We start from the raw sequence: 21,738 nt of genomic DNA, 5'->3' as shown, positions 1-21,738 counted from the left end.
CGCCGTCGCTCAGAGATTGCGGCAACCTTTCCAGCCTCAGCAACCAGACAACTGTTTGCTGCCGTCGCTCATAGATGGCAGCAACATTTCTTCGAAGGAAGAAGAGCAGGAACGGAACGAGCAGCGATGTGCGCAGCAACGCGAATGGTTCCTTCTGCAACCGCCGCGAGGCCGCTATCGCCTAAAGTTCCACTGCGTCGTGCGCTTAGATACCCTTGCGAAACAAGAGCAGATCGCTCGCCTGGAAAGCCACCGCCGAGAACAGAACTAACAGCTTTGCTGCTCTTCCTTCACCAAAGTAAAAAAGCTGAAATTTTTTTTCCTTTTTTTTTAGTTAGTTTGAAGATTGCTTCTTCTTTCCCCTTTCTGCTGGTGCCTTTGCTTTAGTTTTCTGTCAAGAAATTCTCAAACCAAGTCTCCAACAGGGCATTTTAATAACCCTGTCTGACAAGGGGAAGCAGTTCTTCCTAGAGATCAGAGCCGAAACCAGATGAAATAAGGTGAAACCATCTAGGTTAATTAAAAGAGTGTGTGTGCCGAGGTGCACAGGCGAGCTGGTGATAGTTAAAGGGACAGTGCATTCCAGACCATTCTGAGGCTCTCTAGGAAGTCTGGTTTTCGAAACCCAAGCCAAACCCCAGCTCAGCTAAAGCCGATAAAACCTTGTGCTGCTTTTTTTTCGCCTTGCCCCAACGTTGTAAACGTCGTCCGAGGGATGCAACGCTGGTCTGCTCGAACAAGCGGACCGAGATCTGCACTGCGGCGCATGTTCCAGCAAGCCCTTTTCTGTCTTAAAGGGACGCTGACAAGGTATTTATCATCACCAAGATATTTATTCGTACATGACATATGAGAGCCCAACTACCCAGAAAACAATTTGTGGCTCGAAATTCCACCCGAAAACCGCTGGTCGAGCACCGGCCGGTTTAGTCGTGCTCACTCTCTTCTCCGTAGTCACGTGCCGATTTCTGTGATTTAGGCAGAACCACCAAATATAATCAGTCGGAGGTCATCGAAGGGAGACACTGAATAATAAAAATATTAAAAAAATGTATATGATACCCATTTTTTGTGGCCTCTAAAAGCTCCAAATACGTTGACTGGGGAAAAAAAATATCACAGCCACGCGACCTCCGCCACCTCTCTCTATTTCTTCCATTTCTTTTTTCTGCCCAGTCCTGTATCGGTTTCGATCAGTTATGTTTCTTGACTTTATTAAAAATGCACATGACACTGTAGCAAAATGATTGGGTAGTCTTCTGACACCGTAATGAATCGCCTGGCAAATAATGAAAGCTAAATTTTGGGGGGTGTCATTGTCCCAGATGAAACACTGCACACATGATGTTTAAAACCCGGGATTTTGAGGGGAAAAAATCGGAAACTTTGAAGTCGAAGAAAAAGGCACTGTAAAGACGTCTTCCCCTGTGTTTTTTTTTCTTCGACTTCAGAATTTCCTATTTTTTCCCTCACCACAGTCTCGCGTTTTAAACATCATGACCTCTAGATAGGCTTTACAATAAATGGGGAGGGGGTTAGCATGAGTATTTTGAAACCAAAACCAGATTGGCTGTGGGGGCTGTGGAGCCCGTGGAGCCGGCATGTTTTCGTCATGTTGAGCCAAAGGAATCCAATCCAAGTAAGCTTTCTCAAAACACTCGGGCGCGGATCGTTGGCGTTGTAAACAACGTGTAGCGAAATGTGCCAAACCAAACCCGAGTTTGATATGCACGAGTTTCTCGACATGGTCGAAACGTCTCCTTTCCTGTACGACAAGCGTCACGAAAACTTTAAAGACAGAAATCTGAAGCGAAAGATTTGGAACGAAGTTGGAGAGCACTTCGGCTTCGAAGGTGAGTTGGGATCAGTCCGAGCGAAATACTTCTCGATCTCTGCTTTATATCAAGTAATTTCTCTTGTTTTCTTTTTTTTAATTATCTAGGACCTCATGGTTCGGGAGAAGTCGCTAAAACTAAGTTTAGGAACGCCAGGGACAAGTACACCAAAATCAAGACTGAAATTCGGACTGCCAAACGACTAAATGTCAACGGTGTTGTCAAAGTGCCGTGGCCTTACTTCAAGAAGCTGCAGACGATGGTAGATCCTGGATTTTCGTGGAAAATGTAAGGCTCTACTTGTCACTACTGGGTTACTGGACAAATGTAAAAATGAACCATCCAACCCTGCCCTCGGTCGTAACCACGCTAGGCTCCTCATTATAGTTCTGATATTCGATAACGGTAACCGAAAACGATACGATGCATGCGCAAAGGCTTCTGTGAACTATCAGGTATCATTTTCGGAGTAATCGGAACGACCTACTAAGACTTCCCATGCGGACCGCAAGTTCGTCTGCTTCTCGCGCAGGAGTTGCAGTGACGTCATAATCGCCGAGCTCTGATTGGGTCTCATTGGAAGGATAGTGGGTAGACATCAATACTAGCTGCCTTGATGTCTACCCACTATCCTTCCAATCAGAGCCAATCGGAGCTCGGCGTTCCGAAGTCACCGCAACCCCTGCGCTAGAAGCAGACGAGCTTGAGTTCCGCTTTGGGGCAGTTATAGTTTTGCGAAGTAGCAAACTATCTTTTTAGCAGGTTGACCTCTTCGTGATTGTAAATAAACTACTATTCTCTCTCACTGAAGTTTACTGGTTATAAAATTGATGCACTCAGAGTTTTAAAGGAAGATTGATTCCTTATTTATGAACAGTTTGCATGGCATATTTGTTTGCACACTTGAATTTTTGATGTTTACATCCCACAACCTAAAAGCCACTTTTTGTGTGAAGCCGTGATTCTGCCAGGTTCATCGGACTGCCCCCTTATGGTCGTTGACAGGTTACAAAAAGCCAGTAGGATGAGCTTTTTGCCTTTGGTAAACACTTATTGCATGTGCAGTGAAAGCCTGGTGGAATGCAAAAAGCACATGCTGGAGATGAAGCATCTATTACTCGGTTCTTAATTAACCTGTCACCGGCTATGGTCAAGATATTTTTCTGTAGCTCATAATTTTGCGACTTGCCGAACTGCTTGCGATTTGTGTCTTCCGTGACCAACATGCACACATGTTAGTCATGGAAACTAGTTCAACCTTGTCAATAGGTGTGTTGAATTGATTTTGAGGGAAATCGACGACCATCAAAGTTACGCTAGAGCTCTCGTTTAAGGTTATTAAGTTTACCATCATTACTTGCTTTGTTTGTGTGCATTCTAACTGCGTGCCTCAATGGTATTCCAGAACTCAGAAAAATTCTGCTGTCGCCTCCATTGTTCAAGCTAAGCCGCCGACTTCACCTCATGTTGTGTGAGTGTACATTGTTCTCACATTGTAGCTAAAGTGCATTTATTTCAAATACCCTTAGGGCCAGTAACATTACAGAGGCGAGTGGGTGTTAGTGAGGTGATTAGTTGTAGTATCCGAAACAAGGTGCCGTCGGTGATGGTGACAATATTCTTCGGGAGGTCGTCCCAGCCCACAGTGGCATCAGGAAGAGCAGAAGAGAGGTAGGCCGTTGAGCTGCATTTGGGCCGGGCTATTTTGCAGGATTGATAAAACCTTGGAGAAACATAACTAGATGGGTGAAGAAGGGGATGATATAAGGTTGTGTGGTAATAAATTTTGTGCAGAAGACAAAGGCGAGAAATGTTACAACGAGCAGAAAGATTGTGAATGTTTCAGCTTTCATGGCAGACGCACTGGAAAAACGTGAGTAATTAGGCGGGATTTAACAAATGGCTCTGGACTGATCCAATTAGGTTTGCTAATGGGAATTGCCGAAGGCCCCAAATCGAAGCCCATATAGTCTAAATTTGCACGGACAAGGGCAACATAGAGAAGACGTTTAAGGACGGGAGATGCAGACTTAAAGGTGCGGCGCAGATATCCTAACTGCGGTTTGCTGAAGCAATGATAGTATTAATAATTCGAGTATGCCAGGAGAGATCAGAAGTAACGTGGATTCCTAGATATTTTTACTCATTAGCATTGATTATTTTTTGTTATACATTTCCGAGTTTTTTTAATCCTTTAGGATTTTGAGTCCTGCATTTTACAGCGATAGCTGTTCTGGGCTCTTCCCACCACTGGAAATGACGGTCGTTGTTGATGTTGTAGTTGACATAGTAGGGCGTAGCGCGTTCGTTGTCAATGTTGCCAAGCTCTGGAAAACAATTGCCCGCCGCTTGCGAAGGTCGAACCTGGGTCTGCTGTGTGCGAAGCGGAGGCTTTGCCGCAGAGCTACGCCATGGCGTTAATAACCCTCTCTATACTTGGGGTTTTCATAGTAACCGATACCCACTGCCTGTGCTCTCTGAAAAAATACAAAGAAATGCCCGATAGCAAAACGACGTCGAAGCACCGTCAATGCCAAGAGCTCTTGCCGGAAGATGCACTTTCACGCGCTCTGGAACAAAAAAAGAAAAACAAAAACTTTTGGAACAAAGTGGTCAGATGTCTGTTATGTTCCAAATGCCTTTGTTTATGCACCCCACGGTGCATGAATGCGACACCCAACAACTTCTCCGTGAGGTGTCGCCGCGACTACTGCAAATTAACGCAGTACTGCTCAATTTTTTTTTCCCTTTATATTGGGGTAAGCAACAAGCACTGTTTGAACCTCTATGCTGAATGTATTTGAGGCAATATGAATGTCATATTTTCCAGTTTGTCCGTTGCACCGTTGTACAAGTCGCACTCCCATTTACAGGGCCGTTTTCACGAAAACGTTGATGTGGAAATTGCACCTTTGCTGAGTTCCTTATAGTCACAGTGCACCGCGACAGATGGTGCACAGAGTCAGTGCGGTCATGGACCTTTGCTGCTACGCTTTGAACCTTCTTCAGATCGCCGGAAGAACCATTAGTCGGTGCCCTGCAGCTCCTTCTTCATCGTAAATGGCGGCATAAAACCGCGATTTTAAATGCCAGAAAGTATGGTAGTTGTGATTCAATATCTGAAAGCACTTTCTGCCTCACCATTGAATTATATCCTTCACAGTCCCTGAAACGGCTAAAGATGTTTGCAAGACGAAACACTCATTCAAACGGGGTTGCGTGTACATTGAATGGCATACAGTGATACAACAAACTTTTCGTTTATTCTGTCGGTGTATGTTCACAGAGTCTCGAAATGCTTCGTGTTTGAGACATTATTTTAACGTGTCTTTTTAGGGTCCTGTAAGGATTTGTTTGTTTAATATGCAAGCAGGATGCGGGAGAGAATACTTCATTTTTAAATGCAGTGGGATGGTTGAGTTTCGCATGTTCGGATCTTACGTCATGCTTAAATTCTGTTGGTGCTCTATACGGACAATATTATGGCCATTCTTCGCTTAATTTTTTCTCGATGACACTCGTTTCAGTGTTCTGAAAAACGATGGCGTCACCTGCAACACCCCCACCTTGAGGTCCTCACGTGTGCCCGCCCCTGCCAAACCTGAACCCAGTACAGATTCGTAAGTCTCGTCACAATCCCTAGATGTCTCTAGCATTGACATTTTTGTCCCAAGGAAGAGCTCTCTCTAGGTGGTAGAGTTTTCCCTAGGACAAAGTCTCTCTGGGGCCAAAAGTTCTCACTATAGGGGGTGCTTTGAAAAACGCGCATAGCGCCGCTAGCGGAGGAGCTGGCGTTCGACAGTGAGGCGTGTTCAGCAGCCTGCAGCGCCTTTTTGCATGCAAAGCTGTGGCGGGGGAAGCGCGCACGGACAAAACTTTTGCTTTTTGAGCCGATACGTTGAGGGTGACGTTGCGTGAGTGCTGGGGCAGACCTAAGAGGGGCATCTAGCTGTTTTCCACTTCTTATATATTGAGTTTGAGTCGTTATTAGGGGTAAATTCTCTAGTTGCAATTGAAAAAGGGGTTGGAGCAATTTTCCGAAAAGCAAGACGGCCGCCACCATAATTGCTTTGAGTGGGAAATTTGTTTCGCTCGTCGCTGTAAACGGGACTGCTGGAACGATGATATTTGGAGGCGAGTGAGATGTTCACTAAGTTTGTGCACGAAGTGTGCCAAGTTTCATTAAGACAGCAGGTGTGAAAGTTATGTTTCTAACGAATAAAGAAATAAAGCTGTACGGGGTATCCACTATTGGACCCAAAATGTTGTGTTATAACTGGGCTGTGCGAAGTGCAGATTTGGGCACACAGGTGCTTGGACTTGACAGTTACATGATACAGCACTTATTATACCAAAAAGAGGTGGCATAGGGAAACCAGATGGAAATTTGGTTTGGGCGGCGTAACTCAATGGTAACCGGTTTTGACCATGAAAGGGTCAAGAGAAAACCACTCGTCATGGGAGGTGGAGACTTTACAGGTAGGAAGGGACTGGTGAACTGTACTCTCTATTGAAACAACTTTACGAAAGGTGGTTCCAAAGCCGAGAAAACAAAGTTGTCGTCCAACACACGGTTTGGCCGTCAAAGGCTTTTGCGGTCAGCTGTTGTGTAATAACCTGTTGCGCGAGGTGCTGATTTTCAGCACACAGGCACTTTGACATGACCGTAACTTGACACAACACTTATTATACCAAAAAGAGGTTGCATAGCGAAACCAAGTGGAAATATAGTTTGGGCGGCGTAACTAGATGGGAACCAGTTTTGACCGTCAAAGGCTGTCAAGATAATACCACTCATCGTGGAAGGTGCACACTTTATAGGTAGGAAGGGACCAGTGGACGGTACTTCCAGTTCAAACAACTTTGTGATAGGTGGCTGTAAAGCCGAAAAAAAAATTGTTGTCTACAGAACTCGGGGTGTCAGCGTTTCCACATCCAAAAGGAGGCTGATCAAAAAAGAAAGCACACCACATAAGCTTCCATACTCAGTCGTCGATTCTCCAGTGATTCCGAGTTTCATTGTAGTTTTCCTTAGATTCATGTTCACTTTTTTTTTTACCGTTTGAATCTTTCTACATGAAGTACAGATTGCGTGCCATACTAGTCCTACTAGTCCGGAAATATCATCGACACGAACGATGGGGACGAAACTTCTTTGGAGGGCATTCCTCCAACGAAATTGGCACTGCATACCCGTGTGTGTGGAATAGCATTTCAGTTCGTCCCATCGGCGCTAACACATGTAGGCGTCACTGGTACGAAAACACACGCAGAGCGCAAAGCGGCAGTGTAGAATATGTCAGCCGTGCCGACACAGTGGCAGATAAAATCGTGAGACTAAATTTCTCGCGTAGTACGGCACGGGTTCATCGTTGTCGCTGCCCCACAAAACATCGGCGAGGTGAAAAACTGTGAAACTGTCCCCACGAGATACGACGCATAACTATTGAAGTACTTAACGACGGAGCATTGGCAGCACTTCATGCTGTGAACCCAGCGCAGCCGCACCGCTCCAACTTCAATGCATACCAACATACGTGGCGTGGTATCGGTTTCGTTTTCTCTGGAATTCTCACTGCCTACCTTCGATAACGGCCGCGCGGTGGTGCGCCAGTCACGTCTCACGGAGTGTTTACCCTGTTGCAGATTATGAAAAGTAGGTTAAGCTCCTCCCTCAAAGCCCCCAACTCTTTCCACTTTAGTGAGCAATTGTTGGAAAGGGGTGCGAGTGGGCTTGCCTCCCCTTTCGCCGGCTTTCCAGCATTTGCTCTGATGAAGTCAAAACAGTGGAGAGCTTTGCGGGAAAAGCTTGTACTGGCTTTTCGTAACCTGTCACTGGGTATAGGAGAACTCTCTTTAAGGAGAGCTCTCTCTCCAGGGACAAATGTTTTTGCTAGCAAGAGTTCTCTAGGGGAAAATAATGTTCCTAGAAAAATTATTTTCCCCTAGAGACTCTCTGGATCGAAAATTTTCTCTGGGGAGAGTTCCAGACTGTCAACTTCAGTCAGGCAAGGAGATGTAGACAACTCATCACAGCAGTCATGACAGCACTCATGTGACTGCAGTGCTTGCTTTTTTAAACATTCCTATAAAACGTCAATCAGTGCTATTTTTATTTTTTTGCAAGGTTTTTTTCTTGTTTCTTTTACATTGTTACTTAGTCTGGTTGAGGTTTAATGACAATGCGATGCCAAAGGGAGTTTGCTCTGCTGCTTTTGTAGCCACACAGTGGAACAGTGCAGTAGTCAATCTGTCAGCTCCCTTCCAGATGTGGAGGCAAACATTCTTCCGAGGACGATGTTTGCATACAGACCATCACTGTCCACCCATAATTAGTATTTGTAGAAATTTACTTCTTGTGCTGCTGACAGGAGGAATAGCCGACAAGCGGCTCGATTGTGCTATTTATCAGCTCGAGCGCCGTGAACGGATGAGCCATCAACCCATGGGTGAGGACAAAGTCGTCTGTAGCCATTTTTGTTCGTACCCTCTATCCTGTTTCTTACACCGTGATCGCCCGATACAAAGGGTTAAGCCTCCACAATCCAATCCAATCCAGAGGTCTGCTATCCACCCATGAGTGTGGAAGAAGTTGTCCACTGCCAGGACACTTGTCGTAAAAGTCTAGCAGACGAATACCAACAATGAAACCTTTCTATATCTGGAACAATCACAGCCATAGCTTCTTTGCGCAATTGCCTTAGCCGCTAACACATAATTAAAATCAAATTCAGGTCCATTCTAGCAACTGCAATGCTAGAAGCATACTAGATAGCTCTTGAAGAGGTTGGCTTACCTACCTTTTACTTCATTTGGCTCAAATAAGCGCCACAGTGACACAAAATGTTTTTTAAGTGTACATGCAAAGTATGGAGAAAACATAGTTTTTGATTTTTCGTGATTTACTGAGGTGAGCCAGTCTTTTCACAATTTTAGCAAATGCTTCTATACTTGTTTGGGCACCTCTGTAGTAAATCCTAGCATGATACATTAAGAAACCAAATTATGTTGTCCCTTCAAACATCCATTGATCCTTTTTCACTCATGCGGTATTATGGAAAATGTGGTGAAACGTTATGAAGTTTGTTTTCTCCCAGTCATCTAGAAACAAAAGTGTTCTTGAGTGACTGAAAAACTGCAGCCTTTGGAAAAAAGTTACCCTGCTACTATATTATGCTCCTAAATGTTTTCCTTGCATTGTTTAAATCTGCTGACTAGGCGTGTGAATTGTTTTACAGAAATCCAGAGGATTCTGCCGTCCTTGATGCTGGTGAGCCTACTTCACCCCATGCTGTGTGAGTGTGCCTTTCTCTTATAATTACTTAAAGGGCAACTCCGCTCAATTCCGAAGATTTCGGGATAATGAGTGATTTCGAATTAAAAAGCCCTAGTAAAAGACACTACGTCATTTGCTTCGCGAAAAATCGGATATATATCTTTAAATCTAATTTTAAACACGAGCGGAAATCGAAACCGAAACTTCGGCTCCGTCCGGCAACATTGGCCTCGGGCCGCCAAGTACATGGCCATCACGTGGTACAAGATGTCACGTGATCCTCGGCCCAACGACGGGCGAGATGGGGGCGGCGGGCGTGCGGCAGGCGCGAGTGTCCTCTGCACCGCACTCTTCGCCACGTTTTGGTGTCTACGGCATTCGACGACGTCTGCACAACTGCGGCATAAGTCTGCGACTCTGCACACGTGGTGTCCATAGTGTGGACGAAACTCCGAGAGGCAATAATCACAAACGGTGAGACGACGACGGTGGTTGTGACGCGGAAGATGGCGGTAACGGCGGGACCACGGCGGGCGGTTGGTCTGCTCCCAAGAAGCGCACTGCGCAGGCGCGTATGCCAATCCTGTGGACACCGCTGAGCGCCGAGAGGCAATGTTGCTGACGTCATGCGCTACGCTCGATCGGAGAAGTAAAAACAAGCAAAAGGGGGCCATGATGATGACGTTTAGCTCAATGTTGGCTCCGCCCATGCCGTAGCCTTGACTGCGCTGTTGGTTGCGCCTGAATTCGCCCGCTCGAGTCAGCCGATTTCGGCAACTTGGCGAGTTGCAAAGTTTTCCGGTCCGTTTAAGAAACATTTAGACAGAACTGCGTTGTAATATCTGACGTGTGGTCTTCCTAGGCGATACTGAAGAGGAGTGCATTGTTTTTTCAAAACCAAAAATGAAGCGGAGTTGTCCTTTAAGGGGAGACACTACCCAAGAGGATCAACTTTTTAACCTATGGCTTCATATGAATGAAGTTTACAGTATACTGGCAGTTGCAAGGTAGAATGCAGTGCAAAGTTTCATCTGCATACATAAATTGTAAAAGTTCCAATTAGGGTTCAGCAAACCCTAATTGCTGAACCCAGAACAATTAGGGTTCAGCATTTCAAAGCACTTGAACATCTTGCGTTTTCGCATTATTAAGCTTCATTTAGGGACGGTTAAAAGCAGGAAAGACAAAATGCCGGTAATGTGTGTAAGCATGAGTACGTACACACACTGAATGTCACAGCTTGCAGGAATGTGCACTTTATTCTTTCACCACGCATTTACACATTCGAGGATTGTTGCGTGTTGGAAACAGTTGACACACCTGTTCACATGCACAGAAAAGATTTTCTAATGAGCACGCTGCAGTGGAAAGACAAGAAAAAAATATTCGTCACACTCTCACTCTTTACAATAAGAAACGCCGTTAAAGTGGGTGTACCTTGTTTGTGATCGATTGCTGGTTTTATATGACATCTAGGCGCACGGGGACACTTCAGCTTTATGCATTTAGATCTTTATGCAGTCAACCTTAACATTGTTTGTTCTAAACAAACAATGCTAGGTTGCATCAGTCGGAGCTGTACACGTTCGACCCTTTTGTGACCACTTCAGGGAAAGTCATCTGCACTTCCTCTTATGAAACTTGTTTCAGAGATTTGGAAGATGGCGCCGACGTCTCCTCCGTCGCTTCCCCCGTGGCATCTCCGAACATACCCGCTCCCACCGCACTGGCACCTGCTCCCGATTCGTAAGTCTCATCGTTGTCTCTAGGTGTCTCTTGTTTGGGAACGTTTTCATCACGTCACGGGAGAACCTATTCCGGGGACAAACCGATGCACCAGAGACGTGCGTTCCTCACGCAGCGGAGACCAATCTGATGGGGTGTCGACGGCTAACACTAAAGCCGCTTTACAAGCTACACTTTAGAGCAACGTCTTGCCAGCCATCTTGTTGCTGAAAATCAGTGTTGCCAGTTATTCTAAGCTTTATCCAAAATCACGAAAAACGCCTTTTCATCCCCCCAGAAATTTTGAAGCACACCACAACAGAGCCTGACTACAAGCTTTACGTCCCCCAATTTTTTTTTTTTTTTTCATTGCAGAAGTAAATAATGCATTGCTGAACGCACCTTCTCCGCTCAAATGGAGCATCAGTGGTTCGATCCAGATGCCAAAGATTTAGGACTAAGCATTCACTCGTTCAGAAGTTAGAAAACCCTCTGAATTTTTTGGGGACACCCCGTATATTGTTTAAGCTCTCCGACACCGTAGTATCTAAAGCTCAAGAAGCTGCATATTTTTATCGGAACTAATGCCGATCGCACCCACTCTGCGCTAAACGCCGAAATCAAGGTGCTGACGAGAAACGTCTGCGATGAAGTGCCGACATTTTAGAGCATAGCTTACTCAGTGGCTCTATAGCCAAGACTACGGTGGCTAGCTGAGGTACGCTTTGAGCGGCGGCACTCCATTCCCCGACCATCTCACGGGTGACGCGTTCTTGTTGTTTGGTGCAGACCGGGCGAATTCGGCTACAGCTATGACTAAAAAATGTGACCTCCTTAGCTTTAGGTGCGAGCTTGGTTGATATTGTTGGGCTCTCTCGCAGCCTTTTTTGACTATTCTGGGGTTGCGAGAGATTTGGACCTCCCCACAGAGTGCTACGACAACCTCGCGCGTGCGTCGCTCTCGCGCTTTTCAAACTTCCTGCGAGGGCCGTGACCTTTGCAGCGTGGAGGTATATTGGACTAAATCCCCGAGACTATAGACGTTTGCAAGCAGCCTGGTTTTCAAGAGCTAGTCTGGCCACCCTGGATGGAAAACGCTTTGTTTGGGTGCCAGTCTGAAAAGCGTGGGTACACCTCAGCGATGCTTGACTATCAGATGAAATACCACACCAGCAGCAAGATGGCGGCGGCCGGAGGCCGTACTTACAAGCAGGGCCGGCCTTATATCATCAAGCGCCCTGGGCGAACTCCGGCCGTGGCGGCCCCCCCCCCCCTTTCCCCCTTTTTTTTACTCGCCTCTATCTACTAGGTACGACATCCCTGTTAGCAGTGGCCCAACACGAGCGTTTTGTCAGACAAGAACCGCATACAAAAAACAAGAAGCGCTGTGTTAAAAAATAAATAAATAGGGGGTGCGGCGGCGCCCCCCATATTGATGGCGCCCTGGGCAACCGCACAGGTCGCCCACCCCTAGGGCTGGCCCTGCTTACAAGCATCTATAGGTAGAACGAGGGACGGCACGACACGGACGCAGAGGTCAGTGAAGTTTTTGTGTTGTGTCGTCCCCCATTCTACCTATAGTCTCAGGGTTTTGGTATATGTTAATGATACATTTATTTCCCATGAAAGCGATGGGGGAGGTCGGGGAAAGGAAACTGAAAAACAGCTTGACGAGCTCCCTCCCCCCAGAATTATGCAATCGTGAAAATTGGAGGATGTTTCTTTCAAGTTTATTTATGATAGATTTTCGATTCTCCAAAATTCTAAATTTTACTTTGCTGGGGGCCCAACTTTTTGACGTTGTATACAAGAACAAATATCATCTGGACACAAACCTGCCCTGAATTCATAATTTGCCTATATTGAATAATATATATTCCGCTAGATCAGGGGTCTCAAACACACGGCCCGCGGCTCGCTGAGAAGTAGCCCGCAGGCGACCGGCTGCAAGTCCCGGTCTCGAGCGCTAGAAATGACATGTGTCATAGTGATCTCATCTTGTCGATTCATTTTTGCTCGGAGAGTAGCTCTGCTCTTTTAGCGTATGCACATATTTTATAATGCTCTGTGTTCATTTGCCTTTTGTTTCACTTTGATTCTTGCTTCCCAGCTTTTAGTAATGTACAACAATTCCGCACTAGTCTGCAACCTCCAGCTATTCGTTGAAAAATGCATGTCGGCTGCGCAAACTCTCTCGCTTAGCAGAAGCAAGTGCCAAAAATAAAGCTATGAGCTTGGGATTCTCAACTTCAAAAAATATCACAATTAAAAGTATTTGTTGAGAGTGTTATAACTGTCAAACCTGTCAAACTGTCAAAGAACTGTCAAATTAAATGATTATTTTTTTTTTTAAAGACATGTTGAACTGGGAATGACAGATTACTTGCTCTCTTGTTATATTAAAAATGCCAGCACGTTGGCGGGGCAGTCTAATTTTAATTTCGTTACCACATCAGGTCAGGGCCCAAAGTAGTCATATAAACAAACCCAATTTAAAAATGTCATTGGCAAAACCGTGAGTTTACGAAAAGCATAGGGCACGAAGTCTCTTCCCATTAAAATCTTCCCCCCCCCCCCCCCCCATCTTACGTTGGCCCCCCCGGTCTTTCCGGTCTGGGCTATCTGGCCCCCACACTCAAATCAGTTTGAGACCACTGCACTAGATCGAGCATTTGCGCCTTTACGATTGGAAGTACTGACCGTCCCACGGCGAAGCATGCAAAAAAATGTGTCGCTTTAATAAATGTCAATACTTTAAAATCATTGAAATCCTCGACCTGGCCTCTGGGAAGCTCGTTTTCTTCCCACCTTGCTCCTCCTTGCGGCTGTGCGGGGTGGAGTGGTGAGATAGAACGTTTAGCTGCCTTCCTCCCACCCATAATTGGAGCTTTCACAGTTACAGAAACACAACCCCACCTTCCTCTAAGAAGTTCAGTCTAAAAACTAGAACAGTGGTTTTTGTCGTGATACAAAATTGCGATGACCCGTCGTCCCGAACAAAACTTGACGAGATAAACGGTGAACCCCTTTTTGTCGACAGCCTGAGATTTTGAAGCAAGCTGGAAAGGAGTGTCCTCAGGAGCATTGACCCTGTGCTCTCTCTGACCAAGCTTATTTGTAAAACATCGTTTTTTTTTCGTTTTTTTTTATATTGTGTCATTGAAATTTTGAGATTTTCGAATAAATCCAAATTGACAAATTTTTTATGGGCGAGTGTTTTTCGGATTTTATCGGATTTATCCGGAAACACGGAACCCTAATTCTGTTCAACCATCACCAGCTCGTTTGCTCCCTAACTTGCCGTTCAGGGATACATCATTTAAGTTTGTGTCTTCTGGAGCGGACTCTGTTTCTTCTATGAACAGGGTTTGAAACTTGTGCGGGAGGCAGTCCACCTTTGATTGAGCGTCTTCATTAGGTTTAATAGGCACTCAACTTTAGCAGTGATTTACACATGGAGTCAGTTTCCCATTCACAGTAGGAAAAAAAATATCTGAGAAATTTGTTTTGTGGTGTGTTCTTATAAAATAATCGCGTTGCATGTATGCTTAAAGGGCGGGAAGTTAGCAAGCCCTAGATGGCATCGGATGTCGCCGCCGTAGATGAGAAATTTAGTGCTGTGTGACTGCTAGGCAGTGGTCCTTAACGTACATCGCGCTGTAGTGACACGCGATCGCGATCGCACGCTAGCATGATGCGCATTCAGGTTGATACGGGCATGGGGCGAAGATTGAACTCAGGATCCCTGGGTTCTGCAACGCAAGCTTTCACTCCACGCACTCCGAGCTGTAGTGCGTTAAAGCACTCGGCCACCGATCCTTCTCGTTTTTACGCCAGAACACGTTGTTTTTCAGGGACCCCCGCCGGGAGCCACAGCCGGAAGAAGACGCAGTTGCAGAGTCCGAGGACATGTAAGTTTATGACATTGTGCTGCCCTATGCCGCCCTGTTGTGCATGGCCCTCTTGTACCACCTGTTTCTACGAGCGTTAGAGACTATCATAATATCTCAAGAGATGTCCCCCCCCCCTGAAAGATGACCGAACCCTATTTGTCGCTTGATTTGCATTTTTGTTTAAAACACCGAAAGATAGCCCACTCCTAGTAATTGTAGTGTTCAGATCAATGATGACATTGGCATAATTGCAGCTAGTTAGCTATGGCGGGATATAAGCAAACATTACTGACGGGGAACTAGTCATCTATGTTTCATTGTCCCTCGCCCCGATAACAAGTTTGGCAGGGACACATAACCTTAAAATAGCATTTTTTCAAGTTTTCTCGATTGCACACCGAAAGTTAGCCCACTGCTTCTTTTCACCCGATTTGCTCTTAATTTTAGGTGGGCTATCTCTCGGGATACTATGACAAAGAAGGAGGCCACCGGACTGCAATAGTTCCAGTTTAGAAACGAAGGCCAGACAATACTTTCCACATGAAATATGCAAGGCTACGTGGCAGTTGATCTTGAGGGCGGCATTGAAGGAATGACCCTCACTATGCCGTTAAATACCGGAGGAAAGCCCACCCCACTTTCACTGGAAACTGGGTTCACCTATACATGGGCGCTTGTCTGGTCAAGTCGAGCGCTTAACATATTATTTACGGAATTCCCAAGTTTGGGAAACGTTAGTAATAGTGGGTGCTTGAACAGAGTGGCTGCTTCCGCGGTACTTTACGGTAGCTCATTGTTAGGACTGCTGAAGGTTGGCGATAAACTAACAGTACTCAAGAGATAATTCTTGGGAGGGAACAAAGGTGTTGAGAAAGAAGAAGGGTAGAATATAGAATAGTGCGCTTTTAGAATACTTGCTTGGAGTAGAGTTTATTTTGTCCCAGTTATACTTGAGCTTCATTTGTGGCCCTCCTCGAAGTAGTAATAATTTCATTATCTTTTTCAATTAGACTGTGCAATGAAAAGCAAAAGTTCATTGGTGTCTTATTATAAAAAAAAATATACTGTAAAATACCGGGCAAGCACCCACTCAAACTTTGGAGATAATCGCAAAAAAATGGGGGATGGGCGCTTGTCCGGTCATCAGTTTTACATATAAATGTACAAATAAAAATATAAATATATATTATATTATAATATGTTTTATATAAATGTACTGTGCATATTTTTTCAGATCTTACAAATTTGGTAATGGGTGCTTAATGTGGAATGGGCGAATTTGCGGTATTCTACGGTAGACAGCATGCAACCCTTCTGAAGAAAGCAGAGATTCTGCATGTTTTCAGAACTTATTTCCCTCCTTATGAAAAGGGACAATGCAGTCAGTTCAGAGACTGATATGTGCATCTGAATAAACATGCTCGACAATAAAACGGATCCCTCCATACATTAGTGCTTTGCTGCCAACATCATTTACCCAACACGTATATGAAAAAACTGCCTGTTCAAAGACGCTGTACAGTGCCCCTCAAACTTAACGCCGCCACTCGGTTTTACAAATATTGATACATTCAATTTTATTGCATGCTACCCAAACATGAATTGATCGCTGCAGTTGCTGGAATACCTTCCCTTGGTTACGTTTCAATCGAGGACGCAAATCTTTACAAACCATTTTGACTGCTATGTTCAGGAATAGCTCAAAAAGTGAAGAAACCGAACCATCTCGTGGCGGCGTTAAGTTTGAGGCGCACTGTACACACATAGCGTTTATAGGTTCTCCGCAATGTCATGGTGTTGTGTTACCATGTGATGCAACACAGGGCCACATGATGTGAGATGTGACACCATGACATCTCGGTATTCTTTGACACCGCAGGACCATCAGGAAAGCACATGGTCATCTGTGGTTACGTCACGTGACCCGAGATCATGGAGTCACATGACATCATGTGGCCACCAGAAAAACATGTGGTCATGTGACCATACATCACATTGCCACATAACTTCCGGCGTCGACTTTATAATGTTTTGCGATGTCACCGTCACATGACATTGTGGTGCTGTGCGGCATCACTGTGCCACATGAAAAACAATGACACAAGAAATTCCTTTCTGAGGACGCCTCACTGTTCCAGCCACGCGACTGTTGCGGAAACTGCGACGTCATCGGCAGACGTCCCCATCGTGGCTGCCCGTAACCACAGACACAAAGACCCAAAGAGCTGGCCAAGTGCTATGCATCTGTATGTCCTGTTTAGTTTCATGAAAGCAAAGCTTTACTTGTCCCTGATTGGCACAACGATGTCCCCCCTCTTCAGGTCTACAGAACCTTATCAGGAAGTGGCACGGTTTCCTGGTGAACACTTGGAGGCGCCGCAAGAAAGGCGTCGGGACCAGGAGTGGCGCGACTCCAGCCCCATTCACCTTCACTGCATGCTGGTCGCCTCAAAGATCCGGAGAATGGCTCCAGAGGATCAGATCGACGCTCTTCACGAAATCGACCAAGTCGTGTACCGCTACGAGAAGCGTGCAGTTCGGAACCTCACCACTAGCGAACACAACTATTCTTGAACTTGTTCTCGAACTACCGCGTGAGTGAAGGGGATTGTTGGCCTTTTGAGGTGACTGCTTAAAGCGATTCATTAACACAGGGGCTCTCGTACTCGGTTTTTAAGAACATAGAAGTTCCCTAGCGAATCCTCAGGGGTTCCCCGGACACCCCCAGGGGTTCTCCAGAGCATCCTCAGGGCGTCTCCAGAGCAGCCTTGGGCGGTCTCCAGAGCACCCTCAGAGGTTCTCCAGGGTACCCTAGCCTAAGGGATTTTCCAGAGCACCCTCAAGGGGTTCTCCAGTGCAGTCTCAGGGGCTCTCCGGGGCACCCTCGAGTGTTTTTCAGAACACCGTCAGGGATTTTCCCGGGGGTTTTTTTGAGCTCCTAAACTTTCTTGGATCGATTCTGCCCCTATATAAAGCGTTTTTTTCCCATTTAGACAATTTTGTTTTACAAGGTATGAGCCATGCTGATGTAGAACTATAGCCAATCACTTCCTAATATGTGAATTTATTATTATTTTTTTTTTATTATTGTGAATTACTGTTATGCCGAGTATGGGAAAGGGTTTCTCAGATGTCGATAGAGAGAGATCAAGATTCCTCGAGGTCGAAAAGTTTAAAAACCTGTGCCTTAACATGTTGAGCTACGATTTCTTGCAAATGTGGCCGAAGATAGTGCATTTTGTTGATAAATATTCTAAAAAACAAGCTTGCCTCAGTAAAAAAAAAAAGTGTGAATTTGTTACCTACAGCAGGCGTCTAGTTGGCACAACAGCCGACAGATCGGATCGCTATAAGTAAGAGCGAGGGTGCAACCTCTGATCTCCAATGGCATATAATGTTTTCGAGTCCAATGCTGCCCAGGCTCTTTCGGTCTGGTGCAAGATTTCATCCTTTTTACTACACACAGAGTGGACACAGAACCAACAACAAAGATTTATTGTCGGACAGCGGCACGTCAACAGCTGCCGGCCATCTCCCGGCTATAGCGTCACTTGAACGTCTTTTGTTCGCCGACGACCGCCGTAGGTAGCAAATTCAAGCTTTCAATATGTTACGCTTTCCTCGGATAAGTTCATACTTTTTCAAAGTTCGTACACGAAATGCATCATCCTTGGCCACCTCTGTACATAATCTTAGCTTGATGTGGGAAGAAACTGATTTATGCAGTCGCTTCAAGGGGGCAACAAGCTCTTTAACTGGCGCGGTGGAGTGCCTGCTGTATATTTATGCTGCCTCCTTTTTCTGGTTTTGACCCTAGTGCAGTGGTTCTCAAGCATTGATGTCTCGCGAACCCCTTGCGGATCGGCGAAGATGACAGAGGACCCCGTTCGTGGTGTGGGGAAGGGGAAATGTATAGGTAATTATGATAATGACTTTATAATTGAATATAACTAAGGGCTAGTGTGAAGTAGACATCTCTCCTTGACATGCCTGTGAGAAAACTCACCGAAAAATTGTTACGTTTCTTTTCAATAAAAAAAAAAAATTTTATTGCCGGGCTCCACTGATGAGGCAGGGTTTCGTGGACCCCTAAAATTCCTTTGCGAACCCCAAAGGGTCCGCGGACCCCCATCTGAAAACCACTGACCTAGTGAATCGCATTCAGTTTGCAGACCATCTTGTACCATCTATTTATCTTTTTGAGTGACCTGATAACTGCACTCATTTGTACCATAAGGACGTCTACTCATCGTGTGTTTTATGTCGGAGAGTTGTTAAAAATTTACATCCAAGGTTACTGTCTTGCGGCAGCTTGTTTTTTTAGTGCCACATTTCTTATTTGCTTGAGAGACTGCCTCGCTTGAATTTAATTTTGTTTTATAGCAAGCATGAAAGGAAACTGGAGCCGTTCCATTTTCATTAAATATATGGCATCTGCTTCTGAAAAAATGACAATTTTACTTTTTTTTTTTTTTTTAAGAAAATTTTTACAGATATAGGTGTCAGTGATAGATGCCTGAGGTGCCAATCTCGCATTATGTTAGAGTTTTCTGAATTGCTCATGAATTCATCTGCCAAGTATGTTTGGTTTTTATTAGCTTTCCCTACATTGTTCTTGCTCCGAGACTTGTACATAGCATTGTTTGATGAAATAATAAACTTGGTTGCTACTTGTTTTTATATTGAATTTTTCTTTGGTCGATTATATTAACTGTGTCTTTCTCCTCTGGCACATAACCTCACGTCTTCTGAGGGACTGTCATTTCAAAGTCCATTTAAGATTTGCCCTTGTATGTGAAAACATGTTGATCCAAGGATAATGGGCAGTATATCAAAATATAAACAAACGTTGCATGCAAATCAACAGCGTAAAGTAGCAAAAATAGTAATAGAAAACGGGTATATCCGCAAGTGCCAAAATATGAACAATCGAAAAATAATAATTAGTAATTTATCTTGTCGTTTATCAAAAGAATTTATAAGCACGTAAACTAAGTTATTAATCAAAGTGCAATGGAAGCTCGAAACCGAAACTCGAAGATTGTTCATTATCTTCATGGTGGCTCTTGATTCGAGTTAAATTTACTAGAAACGTAATTAGAATTTTAAATTGTAGCTAGAAAATTTTTGTCATTTGTAAAATGTAATGCACCTGTAAAAAATTACTTGAATTAAAATTACAGTACCTAAACTGGGTGCACCTTGTTGCGTAGCCACCTTTTTGACGCCATATGTCGAACCGAAATCACTTCTCTCCATACTCATATGTAGTGTCCGAGCGAGGGAAAGATTGATAATAGGGATGTCGCGAACCACCCTAGGTTCGATTTCGAAAGGTTTCGATATTTGCGAAGCGAACTGAGGTTCGATTTCGAAAAATTTCGATATTTTCGTACCGACCGAGGTTCGATTTAGAAAAATTCGCAGCTTTTGACCACAGCGGAGTTTCGAATTCGAAAATTTCAAAGCTTTCACGGTTTCTAAAATTTCGAATTCGAATATTTCGAATGTTTTTTTACTTCAGGTTCGATAAATTTGAAGATTTCGAAATTCTTTATAAAAAAAAAAAAAATTCGAAAACTTCGAACGCTTTGAATTTTTATAGACATGAAGTGCGAAAAATTCGAAGATTTCGAATTTCTTTTTGCATAAAGTTCGAAAAGTTCGAAGGTCTTGATTCTCTTTTAACGCTAAATTTAAAAAAAAAAAAAATCGAAGATTTTGAATTTTTTTTTAATCCAAGTTTTCAAAGTTTGAAGTCCGATTTTCAAGTTTTTCCACAGTTTCAGTTTCAAATAATGTTTTCACGACTCACTGGTTTTCACAAAATCAAGTTTAGGAAAGTTAGGCTGTGATATCTAGATTCTGCAAAGTTGGTCAGGCAATTAAATGAGACGACGAGTGTCCCGGACGTGCTAGAATATTTGCCAGTGCAGAATTGTGACCGCCAGCCCCGGGGGGGGTCTTTAACCTGCATCACGCAATAGTGATTGCACGAACACACTGTTTTACGAGACTCATCCAGTTCGAAACGGCCAGGGGCGAGCAGGAGGTTGAGGCTCAGAAAAACCTTGAAGCGACCTGGCAAACTAGCTCGCCACCCCTTGCACGCTGGTAGTAATCCGATCCGGTGAAGTTTATAATTGTCCTGGAGGTTTATTTTCTGTGACGGAGGAATCGCCTCGCAAAAAGCACAAAAGCCGACACAACTCGAGGTCGAGGAGCGTTCTACCATACAAGTGGCGTCGGAAGAGGAAAAACGGGGGGAAAGAGGGTAGCGGGGGGGGGCTTTAGCCTCCTTCTCCCCCTTGCAGGTATTTCGGACTGTTAAAGGAAACAATACGGGGAAAGAGGGCGTGGTCGAGCTTATTTTAATCTGAAATTATTTATGCATATGTATACACCTTTTCCGCGTAGTCGTCGCCATCTTGCGGGTTGCCGCGACAGCCGCGCCGTCTGCCGTCTGGCGTCTAGTTGTTGTGCGCCCATTTTGGTATGCGGAAAGCAGCGCTGTTCCTAGCTCCCGCGTTGTCCCCATTGACCCCGCGCATCGTATCTTCATTGTTTTCCCTTTAGTGAGTTCTTAATTTGTTTGTTATTGAAAGTGTGAATTACTCTTGTGTTCTGGCGTGTTTATTCGCCTTCATGGCGCCCGTTGTTGCACCAACAGCGCCGAGAGGTTCGTCGCCAGCGTCGACGGTAATCGAAATCGGAGGCATGTTCACTTTTCCTGAGGACGTTTACCAGTGTTTACTCTTCGCGTGTTGTTGTTTGTGAAGAATGACTGCCTTCTGCGAATGAGTAACGGAGGGTTTCTATGCGCGAGCGAGGGCGACCCTGGGCATAGAAGTATCATCGTTTAATCGTAGAAATACTCACAATGGGAGTTGGCGACGCGGGCCGAACGGTTTATTGTTATGGTGCACCGTCGAGGTACGATCGCTAGTTACCGGGACATCTCTACTTCGTATGACGCCCAGATGCTTCGGAACTATTCAGGAGGTGGGGG

The 21,738-nt window shown here is 44.9% G+C and overlaps 1 protein-coding gene across 2 annotated transcripts; it reads left to right on the top strand.

Moving 5' to 3' along the window:
* The first annotated feature begins 1,637 nt into the window (after window positions 1-1,637).
* On the top strand, window positions 1,638-17,624 carry LOC8039340. Of its 2 annotated transcripts, XM_029985360.4 has the most exons (9): window positions 1,651-1,853; window positions 1,943-2,123; window positions 3,241-3,306; window positions 5,363-5,455; window positions 9,074-9,130; window positions 10,762-10,857; window positions 14,691-14,747; window positions 16,868-16,975; window positions 17,051-17,624. In XM_029985360.4, exons 1-9 carry the CDS (start codon window positions 1,700-1,702, stop codon window positions 17,301-17,303), a joined length of 1,065 nt encoding a protein of 354 aa, XP_029841220.2. In that variant the 5' UTR covers window positions 1,651-1,699; the 3' UTR covers window positions 17,304-17,624. The 2 variants fall into 2 exon arrangements, with proteins under 2 accessions (XP_029841221.2, XP_029841220.2); XM_029985361.3 differs by lacking the exon at window positions 16,868-16,975 and having other exon boundaries at window positions 1,638-1,853.
* The last annotated feature ends 4,114 nt before the right edge of the window (window positions 17,625-21,738 follow it).

This window comes from Ixodes scapularis, unplaced genomic scaffold (genome assembly GCF_016920785.2).
Source record: "Ixodes scapularis isolate PalLabHiFi unplaced genomic scaffold, ASM1692078v2 PGA_scaffold10__122_contigs__length_95168666, whole genome shotgun sequence".
In the NCBI taxonomy this organism is placed as follows: domain Eukaryota; kingdom Metazoa; phylum Arthropoda; class Arachnida; order Ixodida; family Ixodidae; genus Ixodes; species Ixodes scapularis.
This window is presented reverse-complemented; position numbering and strand designations above follow the sequence as displayed.